The sequence below is a fragment of the Elaeis guineensis genome, chromosome 6 (genome assembly GCF_000442705.2).
Source record: "Elaeis guineensis isolate ETL-2024a chromosome 6, EG11, whole genome shotgun sequence".
In the NCBI taxonomy this organism is placed as follows: domain Eukaryota; kingdom Viridiplantae; phylum Streptophyta; class Magnoliopsida; order Arecales; family Arecaceae; genus Elaeis; species Elaeis guineensis.
Window position 1 is genome coordinate 7,282,855 of NC_025998.2, and position 19,528 is coordinate 7,302,382.

At 37.2% G+C, this 19,528-nt stretch overlaps 1 protein-coding gene across 2 annotated transcripts; it reads right to left on the reverse strand.

Annotated features, from left to right (window-relative positions):
- Window positions 1-1,308: 1,308 nt before the first annotated feature.
- LOC105047425 (protein SPA1-RELATED 4) lies at window positions 1,309-12,506 on the reverse strand. 2 transcript variants are annotated; one of them, XM_010926339.4, is made up of 7 exons: window positions 11,093-12,505; window positions 10,801-10,958; window positions 6,386-7,358; window positions 6,162-6,308; window positions 5,729-6,040; window positions 3,042-3,101; window positions 1,309-1,915 (listed from the first exon to the last, which is right to left on the reverse strand). In XM_010926339.4, the coding sequence occupies exons 1-7, from the start codon at window positions 11,816-11,818 to the stop codon at window positions 1,727-1,729; spliced, it is 2,565 nt and encodes an 854-aa protein (XP_010924641.1). In that variant the 5' UTR covers window positions 11,819-12,505; the 3' UTR covers window positions 1,309-1,726. The 2 variants fall into 2 exon arrangements, with proteins under 2 accessions (XP_010924641.1, XP_073115138.1); XM_073259037.1 differs by lacking the exons at window positions 1,309-1,915; window positions 3,042-3,101 and having other exon boundaries at window positions 5,828-6,040; window positions 6,139-6,308; window positions 11,093-12,506.
- Between the last annotated feature and the right edge of the window lie 7,022 nt (window positions 12,507-19,528).

A 19,528-nucleotide genomic window follows, 5' to 3' on the forward strand; every position in this document is an offset into this window, starting at 1 on the left:
TGATCCGTATACGCTTTATACGCCATCTGGTCTTTATCCAAAGACATGTCCTGATGTGCTGGGCCCCACCTTGTCGGCTTCTAATCATACCTGTGATTGTGAGGAAAATGGACCACATTTTGTTTGGGGCCAGGGTCACCCACCCGGGGAAGCCCACAGGAAGAGATAGGCACAACCAAAGGAGTTCGGTTGCAGCCGTTTGATGAGGATCAGATGGTGACAAGAGAAGGCGATTCCTTTCCGCTCTCGCACCCATTAGCCCACGGGTTTGATGTCAGGTTTCGGCCTTTGGGGTGGGTTGGTAGGCGAAGGTTCGCGTAGGTGGAACCAGCCAGAAGGGAGTCCAGACCTCGTGAACGATATCGCATCATCCTGCCGGGACCCGAAGCGGCTACCGATCGGGAGCCGGACCATCCCGCGGCGTCCGCACCCGGTTTTTCTGTGGGGCCCACCGCATCACCGATTAGACCAGCCATCTCTGTCTGAAAACATTCCTAGTATTTAGGGGGGTAAACCAGCCTGAGTTAGAATCACCTCATTTAATGTTGACCCAATATTGGTTCGAGTTAATGCCGACTCTTTTATATACAACAATTATAATAATTTTTTAATTATAATATCAAAATATTTTTTTCTAGCAGTTGAATATAATTTTTGTTTCAAGTCAGCAAGCAAAATTCAAGTTAAATTTTATGCGATACACAAGCTCCACACAGATAGCTAGATCTCTTTGAGCAATATGCTGTCTAAATATGGTGGCAGTGGAAATTACATTAAATAATCTGACAAATCTAGATCAAAATTTCAAGTAATCGAGTGACATGAGTAAGTTCTTGAAAACTAGACCGCAACTCAATGGTTTCACCATTGATGGTTTAACATGAGAAATTGTCCAATATGAGAATGAAAGGCATACAGCAAGAATGGCTAAAATCGGGTAACTTCCAATTGCAAACGCAGCAGATGAGACGTCCCCCTCTCTGTTCTCTAACTACTACAACAATAATGGTCTTACTAGTTAAATCAAGCACCTTAGCTGTATAGATAAGTGTGAAACTTTCATTGAAGAGACAACAATTAAACAAAAGGATTATATCTTTCATTCAACAAAGCAAATGAACAATATCATGTGCCATATGATTCCTAAGCAGATGCTGCTCCTAATCAAAAGAAACGCAGCAGTGGCGGTCCCCTGCATAAAGACAACTTGAACTCAAAAGCTTGCGAACATGCCCAAGATGCCATCTAACACCACCACCGTACAAGGTTGGCCAAGAAAAAGGATATAGGCAGATGCACTTCAAAGTCTAAGGTCCAAGACCACAGCAAAATCAGACTTAATTTAATTGACTAATTAACACAAACCCCATTCATTAACGAATGGCAGTCAAATGAAAGGTCATGCAAAGAAGAACAATGTACTCGAGTAAAAAGGCCTCATTTGATCGACTATGGTATATGTAACCCCAAACCGATGACCAATGATTTACACATCTTTCCCTCTCCATCTCCCACTTTCTTTTCCTTACCTTTATATGTCATACATCTGCTATCAGCTTCCCCTATGATATCACTGAGGAACCACCAAATTCAAGAACTTCACAAAAGATATCCATGCTTTTGAAGTACCACATACTTCTGCGGAGCTGTAAACTTTCCGAGGATAAACATCATTGTGTTGACACAAGCATTTCCCTTGATATATGATCCACTTCTAATTTTGGAGTCATACCATCTCCAAAAGTCTGATGTTCCCACTAGAATTTGCGGCAAGCAATGTGGAAGATTGGCCACGCCAGCAGACACATGAAATGAACTGCGATGTGTCATCAACCTCCTGGCCAGATATGGGGTCTGTCGTACTGAATCTATACGACAAGACCGGCATAGGAAACGCTTTGTGATACACAAAAACCTGATCAAAAGCAGTAGAAAAGATGATTGATATGGGAAGGAGACACAAAAGAATGGGCAGTGGGTAGTTTAACTGTGAGAATCCGAAAATGTATATCTGACGTCCAAAAGGATGCTCATATTTTCAGAAAACTGTAGACATAATTTCTCAATGTCAAAGCTACCAAAATCCTTGGTCATCGAGAATGAAGCAGAGTGCAGACACATCTGAATAGCATGCAAGTTCAATGCGATGGCACAAGAAAATCATGAAATATGTCCCTTTCATATGGCAGATATAAGGAATCTCTTCCGGGCAGGTGGTCAGTGAATATTGTCTTCATAATCAGACTAAACTGTTTGTTTCTTAAAAAGCCTTCGATAAATGGCAGAAAAAGAAAACATCATTTCATTGTTTGCAAGTGTGTTCAGGCCTAGAGGGAACCATCCATTACTGCCCTTAAGTTGTACCTCTATGACATTACTTGTGTTTTGGTTAGTGACCATGCTGTTTCTTCAAATTTATCAGAAAAATAACTGTATTTAATTTTGCTTGGATTGCCTGGTCATTCATGACAAGCAACATGGACAAGAAAGTCACATCCTTGCACGAAGGCTGTAAGATTGTTCGGTAGAAATTGGCAATTGATCAAAAGTGGCAACAGAACTGGTCAAGCAAAAAAAAAAAAAAAAGAGGGGAAAAAAAAGAAAAAGAGAGACAAGAAAAAGAAAAGAAATTGTAAGAAACATATGTTTGTTGATCACTGAGCCATTCAAGTAGGTTTTCTGCATTCATTCATAAGAAACTATATTTTTCTACAAATTGTACATTTCTGTGCAAACATATATATTTTCCCTCCCTGTTGTTTTATTAATTCTTACAACTCAAAATTGTATCCTATCCTACCATAGTTTTCAAGTCATTTTTATTATTTTCATTCAATTCAGTCATGAACATACGTGTGAACATAAAGCAGTCTGCTGTCTTAATTTTTAAAGTTGTATATTCATCACATACTGTAAAGGATCACTAAGTCGCAAAATATTATCACCTAAATATTGCACTAAATGGTTTTTATTTAGAAAAATGTTACCATCCAGAATTTGTTTCACGTTAGGTAAATGGAGTGCATACATAAAACGCATACCTCATTGGTTTCTGAGCCTGTAGCAATGTATCCATCACATATAGATAGACCAACAAAATTCTGGAACAAGGGAAAAGAACAAATGAATCAAAGAAAGAAAACAAAAGTATTGCAAGAAGAATGCTTTAAATATTGACAAAATAACTATATATTAGCGAAAAGGGATTTCCGCATACCAAACTCAACACTTTGCCAATATTGTGTATTAAACCTCCCCTAATCCCTCCATGCAAATTGGCCCAAAAAGGCTACCCATGGTGGGGATAAGGGGATATCATGCCCTCTCTACGTCCACTCAGGCTTTGGCACTCAGCAATATCTAGGTGGAAAAGTCACCACCTTTGGGTTAATCCGGAGGGCATTGTCGGGTTTGGAGATAGAGACCTGGACGGTGAAGGCAGTGGGGTCATTAAGGAATAAGAGATGGTCCGAAGTTGGAAGTCATCCATGAGATCCCCGATGCTATAGATCGGCGACACCACTAGTAGGTTGCTGGGGCTCACGAGCTTATGTGGTTTCTAAATATCTCACCTGTGCCATCAATGTTACCACTGAGGTTGGGGGTGAGTTGAGTGGAGCTGAGAGAACCCAAAATACTAAACTGGGGCAACAGGAAACCCCATTCCCTAATTGAGTGAACCATAAAATTTTTTGAGTTTTACAATTCATGGCGGAGCTTGGTTGAGAATGACCAAAGGTATGATCATCATTTAGCATCTTTGGTTAACTAGGGTCCATGGTCCACAGAGGAGATGGCATGCTAACACCAAGAGTTTCCTACAAATAAATATAGCTTTATCTGGGACGATTGGCAAATAGGGATAAGGTTTAAGACACAACACTGGGAGAATCTTGGTGCAACATGCAAAAAAACTCTACCAGAAAAATAAATACGTACTGGTTGCACAGCAAAAAGTTTGACCTGAAAAAAGTTGTGTACAAGTAGTTCTACCGGGAAAAAAATACCATCGTGTATGAATCAAACAGATATCAGAAAATTTTATGCATTCAATTTGGTGGTATATAGACAAAAATGTCTTTCATCATATAGAATTTTATATAGTCCAGGTGAAAAGAATGTAAAAAATTAAAAAACAGTAAAGCAAGCAAAGCATGGTGAGTCAAAACTTCATGTATCAAACAAAAAAGCTAAGCTAAAGCAAACTAAGTAATACTGAAGAACAAGAAGAATACCTCTAAATTTTAACAATATGGTAGCAGTTATTAGTTACGATTTTTTTTTTTCACTTTTTTTAAACAGCTGAACTAGTAGCAGGAACATTAGCATAGAGCACAATCTAATTATACCAAAGGATACCAATATCCGTGACAAGGAAAATGCCTAGACTGAAAAGGCAGCAATAGATTATAAAACAAAAACTTGAGAATTGGGGCCCTGAGTGAATGCTCCCACCCACTTGAACTTCACCAACTATATACACTTGCAAAAGTACAAAATCCATTAGTTCTAGAAGGGGTCATTTAGAATAGAAACAATTTTTAGATTTTGTTTTGAGGGTTTGCTGGTCGATAGAAAAAACAACTTTGGAAGGATATCTAGTGGAGGAAGAGAAGGGTGGGTAAGAAGAGGGGAAAAGAAGGGGGGTGTGGATGGTGGCATCCAATTAGTATTTCCTTTGAGAATGCGGCAGTGGGCTCTTTGCATCCAAAATTGGAGTTATAATGATTGTTATATTTGAAAGGCCATTATAATAATTTTGGCAGTTTGTTTCTGTTATATACATATATAATAGCTTAATAACAGTCATTAAACATGTGTATAATTGCTGTAACAACATAATATAAGAGCAACTAAATCCGCATGTACTATTACCATCGTCAATAATTAGCACAAAAATGTTCTGTTAGATAAATTGTGTTATATTGATTACACTAACAACAAATAATAAACGTATATGATACTGTAATAGGACTAATATAAGTTGTTATCTGTTGCTATAACAGCTATTAACATACAATACAGCTGATCAATATTTTAATTGAAATTTTCTTTCAATATTTTTTGCCATCAATTTGGTTTTATAACAACCATAATAATTGTGCATGATAGTTCTAGGCCACAACAGTTACATGCAAATAACAGCATCATTGACATCCTTTGATGGAGTTGTAATGCCACAAATGCAAGGGATGTTGCAAATCTGCATGCCCACAATACTAATGGAGGATGAACATCTTGAAGATGCCATACAAGATGAGAAATGTTGCTCCATCTCATGCTAGGAGTCTTGAAATCATGGTTTGCTGTACCACATGGTACAGGCGTACTGTACCATGCTGACACCCAAGTAGCATATCAAACCACATACCGACATTGTAATAGGATGGTACTAGCATAGGATTCAATACCGAGATGGCAAACCTTACTTGAAATAATAGAAAACAACCAATGAAGATCAACTTATGTTGGTGACATTATGAAGAAACAAGAATTTGAAAATCCAAGGGCTCCTAATGTAAAATGCAAAAATTTTCTGTTAATGGGATAAAGGAGTGGATATCATTATATCAATGCTTAGAAAGAGAAGATAATAAATTGTAGATAACAAAATGATATTGTCAAAGATTCTAGGATCCACGAAAATAAAACAAATTCATTGCATATAGCAAATCAGAGAGCTATGATAAGTCTAATTAAAGATGGAATCCTTAACAGGTCAGCATACCTTTACATTTGTATGCCCTGTGAAGGTCTGAAGAGGGTTGTCGAGCATCCTTGATGTACTTGTAGACAAGTCCCAGAGCTTCAATGAGTTGTCAGTGGATGCAGATACAATACTTGATGCATGTAAATACTTCACATAGCTCACAGTCTTAGTGTGACCAACTAATGTATAAAAAGGCATTCTCATGTTACGAAGATCATAACAATAGATATTATGATCTGCTGAACCAATTGCTAGTGAGCATGCAGAATCAGGTTGGAACTGAACAGAGCACACATTTGCCTTCGTTCTGATTGTACCAATGCTTCCAACCTGCAATAACAATCAATGATGGAAATAACTTAGGTATGAGGTCACCATGATGATATCAATTTGATGACTGTGATGCAAATAGTTAAAAGCTGACATACACCAAGTGGAAGAATAGAATTGCCTGATTGATATTCCACAGCTTCACTGCACCATCATCGCTTCCACTAGCCAACTTTGTTGGATCGGCAAGTGAAAAGTCCACAGACCATACACGCTTCTCATGCTCCCTCATTTCCACCGAAACTTGGCCTCTTGTAACATCCCAAACCTATCAAGACTTTGAGTTAGCATTATATAAAACTCAACGAAAGACCAATAGATTTTTAAACATGATGGACAGCCTACCTGCACTATACCTTCAAAGTCACTTGAAGCTATCTGGTTCTTGATATAATTATTCCAACAAATACAACTTAGTTTTGACCTACTCATCATTTCAACTACAGGATAATGAATATCACAATCTTGATTTAGAATCATATCACATTCAAAGATTTTAATCTTCCTATTTACACCAGCAGCTGCAAAAAATTCTTTATCCCGATCAAAACCCAAGGAGCATACTAGATTTGAACAACTTAAAATATCTCCTTGCTTTAGTTCAGCCTTAACTTTCAATTTGCTGAATGACAGATACTTGCATAAGCCCTCAAGAAATGGATTTATCCATTCATTCTTTCTTCCACCGTGGCCCTCTTTAGAAGAAATATCATGTACTGAGCTTCCTTCAGTCCTAACAACTGATCCTCTCCCACTACTAGAAAGTGGATTAATTATGGGTTTGCTTGATGGCATCACCACCCTGCATCTTGTTGAGAAATAAGCTGCTTCCAATTTTTTGAAGTTCTTCATCAATCGAGAACTCTTTGACAGAAAATCTTCCTGAATCTGAGGGTGTATCTCTGATCTTGGAGCTGCATCAATCATATTATCATGCTCCTCATTATTTAAATTTTGAATTCCCGGTCTGAAGCGTTTTCTGGAACCAGAGCAGGATAAGTCGTCACCTATTGCAGGATAATGCAAAGGTTGGTCCACTTTATTTATAGCTGAATGCTCCTCTTTCTCTGATTCTGTATAGGAGCCTCCTTTCTGCTTGAGAATTGACTGCTGGTTTAGAACCTCTTCCATGTCAGCAGAGAGAAAACAGATTGTATCATGCAATCTATCAGCAGCTTCCTGTTTTCTTTGCTGCAACTGCAAAAGAAACTCCAGGAGTAATTCTTGATCTTCTATCTCCTCTCTCAACTTAATTGCTGCTTCACGCTCTTCCAAACTATCTTTTGGTTGATTTAGGAACTCACTTTGTAATATGTCACTGCCATATATCGCACAAACGAGTCAACCTTATATCACTCTCATGGCCATTGAAGACTATATAGTTTAACAGGTGTGCACAATATATGTTCACTCCATTCTTTCAAAGAATAAATATATAAAATTTAAAAAAAGAAAAGGCCTAAAGAAGCCCTCATTAGCTAAAGATCCGGCAAAGGATGTTCATCAAGCATGCATAAATAATGTGAAGTAAACTTCTACCAGACCATATATCCCCCTCAAAATTGGAAGTGCTATTGCAAATATATACCTTCAATGAGGTTCGCCGTCTCGATATCGGACTCCATATCGATACCATCCAATTCAAGTGTCGATACGTAGTTCAGTATGGTACAAGACAGCGTACCGAATATTGGTACGAGACGGTATACCAAGTGTCGCTACAAGATGGTGTGCCAAGTGTCGATATGAGACGGTGTGCCTAGTGTTGATACGGTATGACACACCATAACGGTATATAGTACCAATACGGTACAATGCATGCATACCAGACGGTATGGGATAGTACGACAGACCGTGCTTCAACCAGTATGGGGTGGCACGGCAGAGTATGCTCCAACCAAATTCAATCACAATGAGCTGGAAGAAACAAGGACGCGGAAAGCAGTTGCATGTCTAGCGGTGGTAGGGTTTACTAATTTATTTTTTAATAGAATTTTTGAGCTGCAACATACTGGCTTCAGAACAAAGATGAATTTTCCCACAAATGTTTCAGCTCTGCAATAAATTAAATCAATAGAGAAATTTGTCGCAACACAATGGAAAGTCCATGACATGCATGTCTAAAGCCATGTGTCATTTGTTGCTTGAATTACAGCTGAAAAAAGATGTAGTGGAAAGCAAGCACGCAACTTAAAACATGCTGTGCCTGTAGCAATTAATGGAACAACGAAAATAAAGAGCAAAGTACTATAAAACTAATGGATTCTCAATGATAAAATATTACAGACACCAGAATAAACTACATGAACTATAACAAGCCCCTAAAGTTAGCTAAGATTTTAGATTAGATAAAAGAAGGGGAAATAAAGGAATAAAACTAACAGCCACCACTGTGTTGCTTGTTCTCCTTGAATATGTACATAGTTTTGAGCACATAGTATTGTCCCACTGGAAATGAAGTTTGACTAATTACTATGTATTCTTGACTGGTATAGGAGGCTGAGCAAAATCTCTCGAAACTCAAGAGTGGCAAGGAATAGAAATGTGTTAGCCATCCTAAATGTACAACTGTGACTTGGGAACCTAGCCTTTAAACAGACACATGCACATGCACTAGAAGGGCCCTGAGATGGAAAAACAGTCACTGATTTAGCAAGAATGAGCTATGACAGTGAGATTACAGAATCATTAAGGAATAAAACATGACAATTTAAAAATAAATTAGAAAAAAACAGTGCTTTCTCTTCACCCAATCTTCTTTAAAATTTAGCTAACTTTTCAATTTTCTGACTAAGACAATGAATAATGGATATCCATACAACCATAGAATTTGGCCCAAGAAAAGCAATATTTAATTTATATTTGATGCCTTAATACAATGAATAAGCTGTACCGTGTTTGAAAAAAAATATCTGCAATCATATGTAATAAATTAGAAGCTCCTCTTGACATTGGAAACACAAGAACAAATATTCACGCTTAAAATCCCTAGCCATCATAGCAGAGGCATGTGAAAGCTCCTGCATGTATTAAGCTTACAACCATTAACCATTACCATACTCAATGAATGCAATTATTATGCCCCTTTCAGTCTAACAAGCAGATCCTCACAAAATTTCCATTAAATATTATTCAAATGTAGAAAATGCAATGAATGAGACTGTAGATTGGCTACCTATCATGAAAAACTATCTTGATGATATCTGCTGTGCAGTTCAACATTTCCTAGATTGAAATTTTAAAGAGTCTTCCTCTTTTAACATTGGCAACAGCCATAGACAGTCAACGAAATTGAGCATTTTGACAAGGGTATCATCACATTGGTGTGCAATGCTCGAATTTAATTCAAGTTTGACCAGTAAGCACTTTACTTGCACTTAAGCACTCTACACATTTTGTAAACCAATACATTGCAATGCCTCTTGGTTAAAAATGATCACAAAGTGATTAATTAACAAGACTGTGCCTGCAAAAAGTCCTTGCAACATATATAAAACAGCACCACTTTGTATCATTGAATTTGTCACTGTTATATGCTACAAAACATCTCTTGATTTACAAGCATGCAATAACACACATTATATGAAGCATTTCTGCCAATCTGGAATCCTTCAAAACAACAAACAAAATTCACTTCTTCATAGTTTCTAACATGACTATACTGACCACAAAAAAAAGCTTGCTTCCATGCATTCCATGACTTGCGAACGGTGTAGAAATAGAAAAGACAGAAGGTGATGAAGTCGAAAGTAAAAAAAATTTTGGTCAGAGTAAGTGGAAGGGATAGGAAGAAATACAGAATGAAAAGGCAAAGGTTTATCATACTAGAAAAGAAGAATCAAAAATATCAAAAATATGGAAAACTCTAATATCATATGCTAGAATAGAGAATTTCTTTACAGACACAAGTTCTCCAAGTTTTTCATGCTGTCGGGGGAAGCAGTTCTTTGGGATGAATATGGAAGTGTTCTTGGATCCAATGGAGCAAGAACAAGCAAAATTCAGGAAGTATGGCGACCAATTGTATGCAAGTGCAAAGTGAAAGAATGTAGATGTTCAAGGAAAGATACTACGCAAGAAAGAGAGAAAATTTAATAGGCTCTTCACATCAACAAAGATGGCTGTAAACATTACTGCATTCTGAAAAGCATCATGTTTTCAGTCCCCTCAAGTTTCATATTTTCCAAGAAGCTAGATCAATGCCTAGATGCAAGAAATTGTTTAGGACGGTTGTTGGATATTAAACCAAACCTACTGAAGTATTGATTAAAGTCTTAATGCATCAGTGAAGTCATTATTAGTAGAGTGTTCATCAATGTGCCTCTTGGTGTCCCATGGATCTATTTTAAGTGTGTCTGAGATATTGTAATGCATATATGTAAGCGAGCAAGAATGAATGGTGGAATAAAAAAAATTAGTGTTTTATTCTCCATCTATCTTCTCTTATTTTCCAACACCATATCCTAATAGAGTGATACTGGACACCTCTACACTTCTGCTGCCCCAACACCAATGAGCACAAAAATTCCGGCCATTCATTTTTCACGCTTTGATGTCAAAGGCATAAAAGCATGCTTTGTTCTAAGTAAAAGATGTTTTAATACAAAACAAAGGGCATTCATTTCCAATTCAAAGGAGCAAATATCATCACCTGCTACAAGATGTCACAAACCATTTGATCTTGCAAAAAAGGAACACTTGCAGAAGTGAAGAAAAATGAAATTTGAAACCCAGCCAAGCTTCGAGGTGTTTTAACTGACCTCATCTTTGGTCGGCTTTCCGGCTGAGGGTGCAACAACAACAAGCAAAAAGAAGCTTCCTTTGGCCACTTGCGCAGCAGGTGAGGGGGAAAAACACGATGTCTCAAGTTGGACATGGTCCCAAGCTTGTCATCCAATGAGTCGAACGTGCAGAACAGCTGACCAAAAGAAAATTAACAAATAACTATACAAACAATCCACCTTGCAGGCTATCAAACCAAGAACAACAGTAATAGAAGGCAAAACGAGCATTATTTTTTTTTTAAAAAAGATACTAAGATTGGATCTTGACCTCAAATAGAAGAACACCCAATCGATAGATATCCGAGGCGAACGTACTTGGACCGCCACTGGCTTCCTCCGGGCTCGTATACCAATGCAACTCCATGCGCAGTATCTGCTTCAAAGGAAATGCCTTTTTCTCCTCCACCTCATCGACATACGCTGAGCCCGAGCGCAGGCAGCTGGCGTCCGACGCCCTCTCGAAGGCGGCGGCCTCGGCAGTCCCTTTTTGCTCTGATGGCCGATGTCGGCCACGGGACTTATCGTCTGCGCCGCTGCCATCCTCGCAGGAATCGGAGCCGGAGGGGGAGCAGGAGGCGGACTCGATAAAGGAGACACGGTTGAAGGGAGATAGAACGAAGCAGGAGGGGCGGACGTTGCTGACGACGACGCCCTGCAAGTGGGCGAGGCTCACCGCCTCGACGATCTGCCGGAAGACGTGGAGGCTCTCAAGGAGGTCCACCGGCCGCCTCCACCGGTCCAACCACACCCTCAGGCTCACCTCCCCGCCCTCCTCCACATCCTCCTCCGCCGCTGCCACCGCTGCGCCGGCCGGCCGAAAGCTCCCGTCCTCGGTGCAGGACAGCAGGCGGCCCAGCTCCTCCTCCTCCCTCGACCTGTCTCTCGGGCCGGCCGTGGGGCCCAAGCTGCCGCTCGAGACGACGCAGGGGGCGGTATTGGGGGCCCGGGAAGTGGAGGACCTTTCCCAGCCCGACGCCTCCTCCGAGCCCTCCATTCCTCCTATCCCACCGCCATCTCCCCGAAACCCAGTCTACACGGCCTCAGAATGAAGAGACCAACTACCAAGACCGAACCTTTATTCTTCCGCCACCAAAAACCTCTCCCCATTACCCCAAAGTACCATCTTTCTCGCAGAAATCCACCCCCCCCCCCCCCCCACCAAACCAACCCACAAGAAAGAAAGCTTCAACTTCACACCCAAAAACAAAAGTTACCGTAACTAACCGATCAAGAAGAGATCACCGGAAGAGAAAGGAGAGAGAAAGAAGAAGTGCGGTTGAGATGGGAGAAGGATAAGGATCTGCTGCTCCAACCTGGGAACGGAGCCACACAATCCCAGCTTTAATGGCTCCCGTCCTTTTTTTTTTCCTTTCGTTTCGACTTTTCCGCACTCGACGCAGCTCCGCCTCACAAAATTCGCATTCCATCTCTTGCCTTCCCTCCTACTAAGACACGCGGCGCTTCTCTGTCCCTTGATGCACGGTCCACGAGTACCGGGAACATAGCCGGCCTGAGAAGACACCAAATACCCCTACGGCAACCAGTTTCTTGACTCAAAGCGCTCACCTTCCCTTCCCACCTGGGCTCAAGATGCCATATTTCGCCTCTAGGAAGCATGAAAAATGGCTTTTTTCCTGATTTCGGAGAGAAGTTGAGGCCATTTGTAGCGAAGTTGGTCGTGATGCAAGAGAGAGGGCATTATTCTATGGTCTTCGTTTAGGAGCCGGAGGGGCCTACGCTTGGCTTCGCTATCGTCGCCACTTCTCTCGCTCCTCTCCCTCTATCTCGTGCGCGCTGTCGCTTTAGAGCAGAGGCGTTACGTGGCAGAAGGAGATCCACTCGAGGGGAGCCCGGGGGCTTGGAGGATTTGCGGACCACGTTTCCCGAAGCGGAATCCTTGGGGCAAAGCTGGAACTTTAGGGCAGGTGATCATTTATTTCACTTGCGGGAAGAGAGAGGGAGGAGGGCTGGTGGTGTCGTGCCAGAAGAGGAAAAGGCTGGGCTCCATAAAGGGAAACTGGGAGGAAAAGGAATTCTTTTTTTAGTGTTCTTTTGCTGATTCCCTGTTGAAGGAAGCTTGGAAGGAGCCGTTTGTTCTGGAAAAGAACGAATTTTATAATGCATAGCTTTTGGAATTTGGAGACGCCGAAAGGGGTGTTACGAGTCGCGCGATCGATCGGTGGGAAAAATATTACGGATATTTAATTACCGATGCCCCGATTGAGTCACCAAACGAAAACTCCCAAAATTATAATTTTCGATCTTTATTTAACATAACACATCAATTTTAATATAAAATTATTTAAAAAAAATATTAAAAATATTTTTTCACATCTATTTTAGAAAATAATCCCCATCCATATTTTACAAAAGAAACAGCAGAAGGCGGTACTTTGAGAAATTTTTGACCCATCCTTGTCCTTGTCCTTCCAAATTCGGCAAAACTCAGATCTGAATATTCTAATATGGACATTCACTTTTTGAAAGATTTTCCATCCATTATGACCTTCTCAAATTGCTTCGGACATAGGTCAAATTTTGAGGATTTTTCTACTCGTTTTGATCTTCCCAAATTCCATTGTTCTCGGATTAAAATATTCTGATATAAATATCAGGTTTTAAAAAATTTTATTCATGTTTTGTAAAAATTTTGTTCTTCATTATTGTCAAAGGAATTTAAAGGAGTTTATCGGCATCATCTAGCTTTCCAATAGTCATAGATTTTAAGAATATCAAAAATCCAATTTTCATGACTTTGTGCTCTTATGGTAGCGAGGGCCATATTATTTTAATTTCATATGACTTAACCATCGATTATATTGTCAATGAAATAGCAAAGAGATAGAAGTATCTATCCTCTGCAATGATAGAAATCAAATTCTATATTCCAAATAATTCAAAAATGTTTGCTAAGCTCATGGTGGATAAAGATGTTAGGAATATGTATGAAATATATTTGAAATTAAAAGCTATGATAATTGAGATGGTTACATCTCATTGTCTATCCTCGATGGAATCTCCTAAAGTGATAATCAATATGAGATAATGCAAAATTTAATTATAAATTATATATCTATTTTTATTTTTAATTAGTTATTTTATGCATTTATACGTAGTTGCAGCATGAATATAGTACTTATAATATATGTAATAGTTCAAAATCAATTGGTAATATAATGAAAGAATAATTTTTTTTATATTATAGAGATAGTGGTCCAGTTCATAATGCTAAACATACAAGTTGTTGCAAAAATGATCAAAATGGTTGATTCATCTCGCTTTTCATCATTTGCTAGCTCGAGTAATTTTATTCGATTTGTCAAAGAAACAAGAGCTACAATTAAAAAAGAACCAAGTCAAAAAAATACATTGGATGCTTGGAAGAGTTGCATAGAGGATGTAGTTCAAGAATTTAAGGATATTGAAACCCTTCGTGCTATAATTGTCAAGTTCTGCATTACAAATTACAGAAATTTTATGTTTGTCAAGAATGATCGTGAGCGTGTGACCATGGAATGTGCATATAATAGATGTGGATAGCAGATTCATGCTTCTCACCTTGAAAATCAAGATAGCACATTGCACACAATTAAATAAACTCTATACACAGTTAAATTAACCTGGTATATAGTTAATTTAATATGGTACATATTTAACTAAATATGATACATAGTTAAATTAATATGATACACAGTTAAATTAATCTTACACACAGTTTAATTAGCATTGTGCATAGCTAGTTTAACACTGCATACAGTTAAATGAACTCTGTATACAGTTAAATTAATACTGCATATAATTAAATTAATATAGTACACAGTTAATTTAATATGATACAGTTAACTAAATATGGTACACAGTTAAATTAACATCATACATAATTAATTTAATACTGCATAAAGTTAAATTAACTCTGCATATAATTAAATTAATACTGCATACAATTAAATTAATATGATACACAGTTAATTTAACATAGTATACAGTTAATTTAATATAGTACACAATTAAATTAACCTTGCATACGGTTAAATTAACATCGTATACAATTAATTTAACACTGTATACAGTTAAATAAATCATGCATGCAGTTAAATTAACATGATACACAGTTAATTTAATATGGTATATAGTTAAATGAACTCTGCACATAGTTAAATTAATACTGCATATAGTTAAATGAACATAGTACACAGTTAATTTAACATGATATACAGTTAACTAAACATGATACATAGTTAAATTAATATCGTATACAATTAATTTAACAATGCATAAAGTTGAATGAACTCTGCACATAGCTAAATTAATACTGCACACACTTAAATTAACATTGTGCATAGTTAAAATATTATAATATATGGTTAATTTAACATAATACACAGTTAAATAAATTTTGCACATAATTAAATTAATACTGCACATAGTTAAATTAATATAGTACATAATTAATTTAACATGGTATATAGTTAACTAAATATAGTATACAGCTAAATTAATCCTGCATATGGTTAAATTAACATCATATACAGTTAATTTAACACAACATACAATTAAATAAACTCTGCACACAGTTAAATTAATACTGTGCATAGTTAAATTAACATGGTATATATACAGTTAAATTAACATGATATACAGTTAACTAAATATCGTATACAGTTAAATTAATATAGTACACAGTTAAATTAACATCGTACATAATTAATTTAACACTGCACACAGTTAAATGAACTCTGTACATAAGTAAATTAATACTGCACAGTTAAATTAACATGATAGTGGGGATGGTAGTTTTAGAGATTTTGAAAAAGATAAAAATGTCAAAGAGAGGGATTAGAGTTAAATATTTAAAGCTGTGGATCGAAAAGTTAAAAAAAAATCAACAGGATCTAATCGTTAAAGAGAGGTCAATATGTGGACTAGGAATCAAAAACCCCAAAATATTATATATATGTATATAATTATATATTTATTTTTTTGTTTTTTTTTTTAATTTTTGGGTTGTAGCTAGAAATATACAATTGAAGGAGGTCTTTAATGTTGTTCCAACGTAAGGCCGATGTTCCAATTTACGTATCAAGCGTAAGAGCTTGTAGCCGGTGATTGGTTTCTTTGGCCAGCTTGGAAGCTTGGATCTTCCCATTTTGGTTATCTTCGTTCTGGATTACGAGATGAACATGCATGCCAATTAATCTTGTCGGTGCGCACGTATGCATGGCAGCAAATATGCCATACTTACAGAAATCCAAGCAGATTCTTGATACAAAGTGAAAAAAAAAAAAAAAGGGATAGTTTACCAACAGCAAAGGATGTATGATTTTGTGATCGCCAAAAAGAAAAAAATTGTTCTGGTTATTTGCATGTGGAGGATATGATTGTTAAAAATTTATCCAAGCAAACGTAAATGATGGAAACGGGTTGTATCTTCTGAAAGAATGATTGATCCTCTTTTACGGCGGCGGCTGTTGGATCCTACTTCCCACTACTTCTAAGATGTGACATTGTTTCATAATCTACATCGGTGGATAGAAGCGAGAGGTTAGATGGCTTTAAAGCTGTCCAAAAGCACGATCCAATGGCTAATATGGCAAAAGAAGATCAATCATTCTTGTGTGCAAAGGATGCAACCTGAATTCATAAATGATTGCTTGACCGAAGCAATTACCTAGAGCTTCTTTTAAAATGTGCTTCAAAGGACTTGCCATTCCAGTGGCTCTAAATTATGAGTTGAAACTTTTTTCAATGGTGATTGATGGTGCAATCAACTATTTATTATCTACTTAAATTTTTTATAGAACCATATCAAGCACAGTAAATAAAATTTACTATTGTACCGGGAGTTACCCCCCCTCTCTCTCTCTCTCTCTCTCTCTCTCTACACACACATACATGCATACATACATATATGCAAAGATATAAATATATATATACAAAAATAAATATATACATATATACATACTATACCAATTTCTTGAGTTATTGGATGTGATTTAGTATCTTGAAACTACATACTATCAAGTTATAATTTGGAGATGCAATTGGAAATATAAAATAAACATATTTTTAAACAATAATTATATAAATTAAAGATCTCGAAATCATATAATTTTATCATATATAGTAAGCACATTAAAAATAGTAGATCTTATCTAATAGATTTGATTATTATTGTTGGCCCCCTAATTATCCGGTTAGAACCAACCTGATTTAAATTCTTGTGTGAGTGCTCAAATATCAGCTATGCCTACTCTCTCTCTCTCTCTCTCTCTCTATATATATATAGATATAGATATAGTCATAATTCCAACCAATACGGGGTTAGGTTTGGCCTCAATTAGCGGCAAGTTAAATTGAATATAACCAAAAAGGCCTGATTTTTAGTTTGAATGGATTTAGAAATGATCAAATATAAGCTTAGCCCAGAGTTCTCATTTAAAGGCCACTGGCAAATATCAAAATATATAAAACAAAAAAAAAAATTGACAACACAATCAAAAGACAAAAGGTTAATGCTTGCGTGATTCAACAAAATCAGCCGCATCAGTAGGATGGTTGAAAAACTATAAAGCAAGCACATAAAAAAGAAAGGAAGGATTCCTACCATAAGATTCCGTCCGGACGTCAGGATAACCCTTACATGCTCTCACTATGGGCAGCACATCAACACTCCTAGCCTAGTCGTTTGGTCACCTCCCCGCTCTAGAAGTCTTGAGGTAAATTTTAATAGATACGACAATGACAATGGATGTGGTGGCTATGGGTCTTGTGATCTGGAATATTGAAGGTCAGCTTAGCAAAGCTGGTGGTAAACCTTTACCACCGTCTTCAGTGCATATTATGCTGAGCTAGTGGCAGCTTGGATGGGGTTGTATGTGGCATTAATAGACTTCAGAGCAAAACATGTCTGTCTTGAGGGAGATCTCCGTGTCTGCCATAACTACGATTGCTAACAATACTTTGGACAGGAATTATGGGCTTTTGCTTTTGCAGGATATATATTCTTTACTGAAAGACTGCTGCCACAGTTTCAATCTCTCCCATATTTAATTTATAGGGAAGCAAATAAAGCTGCGGATTTTATAGCAAAATATGTGATTCAATGGGATTGCTCTCTGGCAGCCTCTAACATTATTCATTGTAATATATTTTCCATTTTGCAGGGATATATATAGTTCGGGGTAGCTATTGTATAAAGTCCTTAATAATGTTATCAGTGATTATGTATTCAGTTTGGTGTGGATGTATGGTCAGGTGCTGGTGTTTCAGGTCATCAGTCTTCTTTTGGTTGAGTTGTTCTATTGTGTTTCAGTGGGCAGGAGGGTTGTTCAGATCTTTGGTATCAGAAGCTGTTGTCTCGTCCCTTTCCTTTTGAAGGAGTTTATGACAGATGGATAGAATCTATATGTTTCCTTGTCATCAAGTGAAGTAGTGTATTAAGCTAAATGGTTATCAAACGTATTTTCTTGTTACCAAAAAAGAAGGAAAGAAGGAAGAAAAGTGGTTTATATATCTCGTCATATCAACTTTGATCAACTCGCAACCAAAAACGAAAAAGAAAAAGATTCATGTGCCAGTCAATTATTGCCCAAAGCATCCCATGACGAATAATATATCCTACCTTAGGGAAAATTCTTGTAATTAAATATATAGAAGTTTTTATGGATCGTAGATGGAAATAAAATCTCATAGTATTCTTTATTTAAAACGTGTCATACCCAAGTTTTAGAGATTTTGCACTACTTGATCTGTAAGGATCCTCTGAGGGATAATATCCAATTAAAGGGGGTTCTGACTACTGATGCAGTTGGAATTAACTAAGAAGCAAGCGCATACTAGAGCTAATTATAGGCCAGAACTGTATATGAAAAATATCATATCATATTTTAAATAGGCTTGTCCCAAAATTAGATTAAAAATGAATATCGTTTAGTCTCGAGGCACGGCCCATTAATCAACTCTTATGATCTATTTTCGGCAAGCCAATAGCACCTCCCATGCGTAGCCATGGGATCCTCCAAATTTCTGAAAATTTTATAAATAACTCATATTTGACAAGTTTAATCGTTCTGCGAATTATTTGTCCTTTCATAACTCTATCATAAAATCCCAATAAAATTTCTGAAGATATATAAAACTTTTATATTTTGCTAGCATGATTAACATATAATTTGCATGTCATACTTACGGTAGAGCAAGCAGAAAAATACAAGGCCACCATCTTCAAAGGGCTATGGCGATCTATGAGTGGGGGCCAAGCATTCCCTTTATCTATTCATTCTATTTTTGTTACTCGTCTTCTCATGCTCTCCCTTTTATTTTTATTTTTTCCATTATGTTTCTTACTTTCTGCAAATGTGAAACATCTTGATAATTGATATTTATTATTTTACTATATCTAAATTTATATTTATATATGTTCATAAATATCTATATATTTTTAAATATGCTAACTTTATTCTGAACTTTTAGTCAAATAATTTTCAAATACGAAACTTTCAGCCATCTTGATTTATTTCCAAACACCGTGAGACTATATTTGAGGGTAGGGATGCTGAAAAAGTCGAGCAGCTTTAATTGAGCTTGGTTTGAAGCTAAACACACCAAGCTTAAATCAGTAAAATAGGCTCAAAACTAATTTAAAGCTAAGCACAGAATCAACCCAATTCAATCAAACTCGGCTCAGAAAGGCTCAAATATATTT

Excerpts from the sequence above, each read along its gene's own strand:
- LOC105047425 (XM_010926339.4), bottom strand. The coding sequence starts at position 11,818 with ATGGAGGGCTCGGAGGAGGCGTCGGGCTGGGAAAGGTCCTCCACTTCC. Across the intron at positions 10,959-11,092 it reads TGGGTGTTCTTCTATTTGAG|CTGTTCTGCACGTTCGACTC; the intron begins GTCAAGATCCAA and ends TCTTTTGGTCAG. Across the intron at positions 6,309-6,385 it reads ACTTTGAAGGTATAGTGCAG|GTTTGGGATGTTACAAGAGG; the intron begins GTAGGCTGTCCA and ends AAGTCTTGATAG.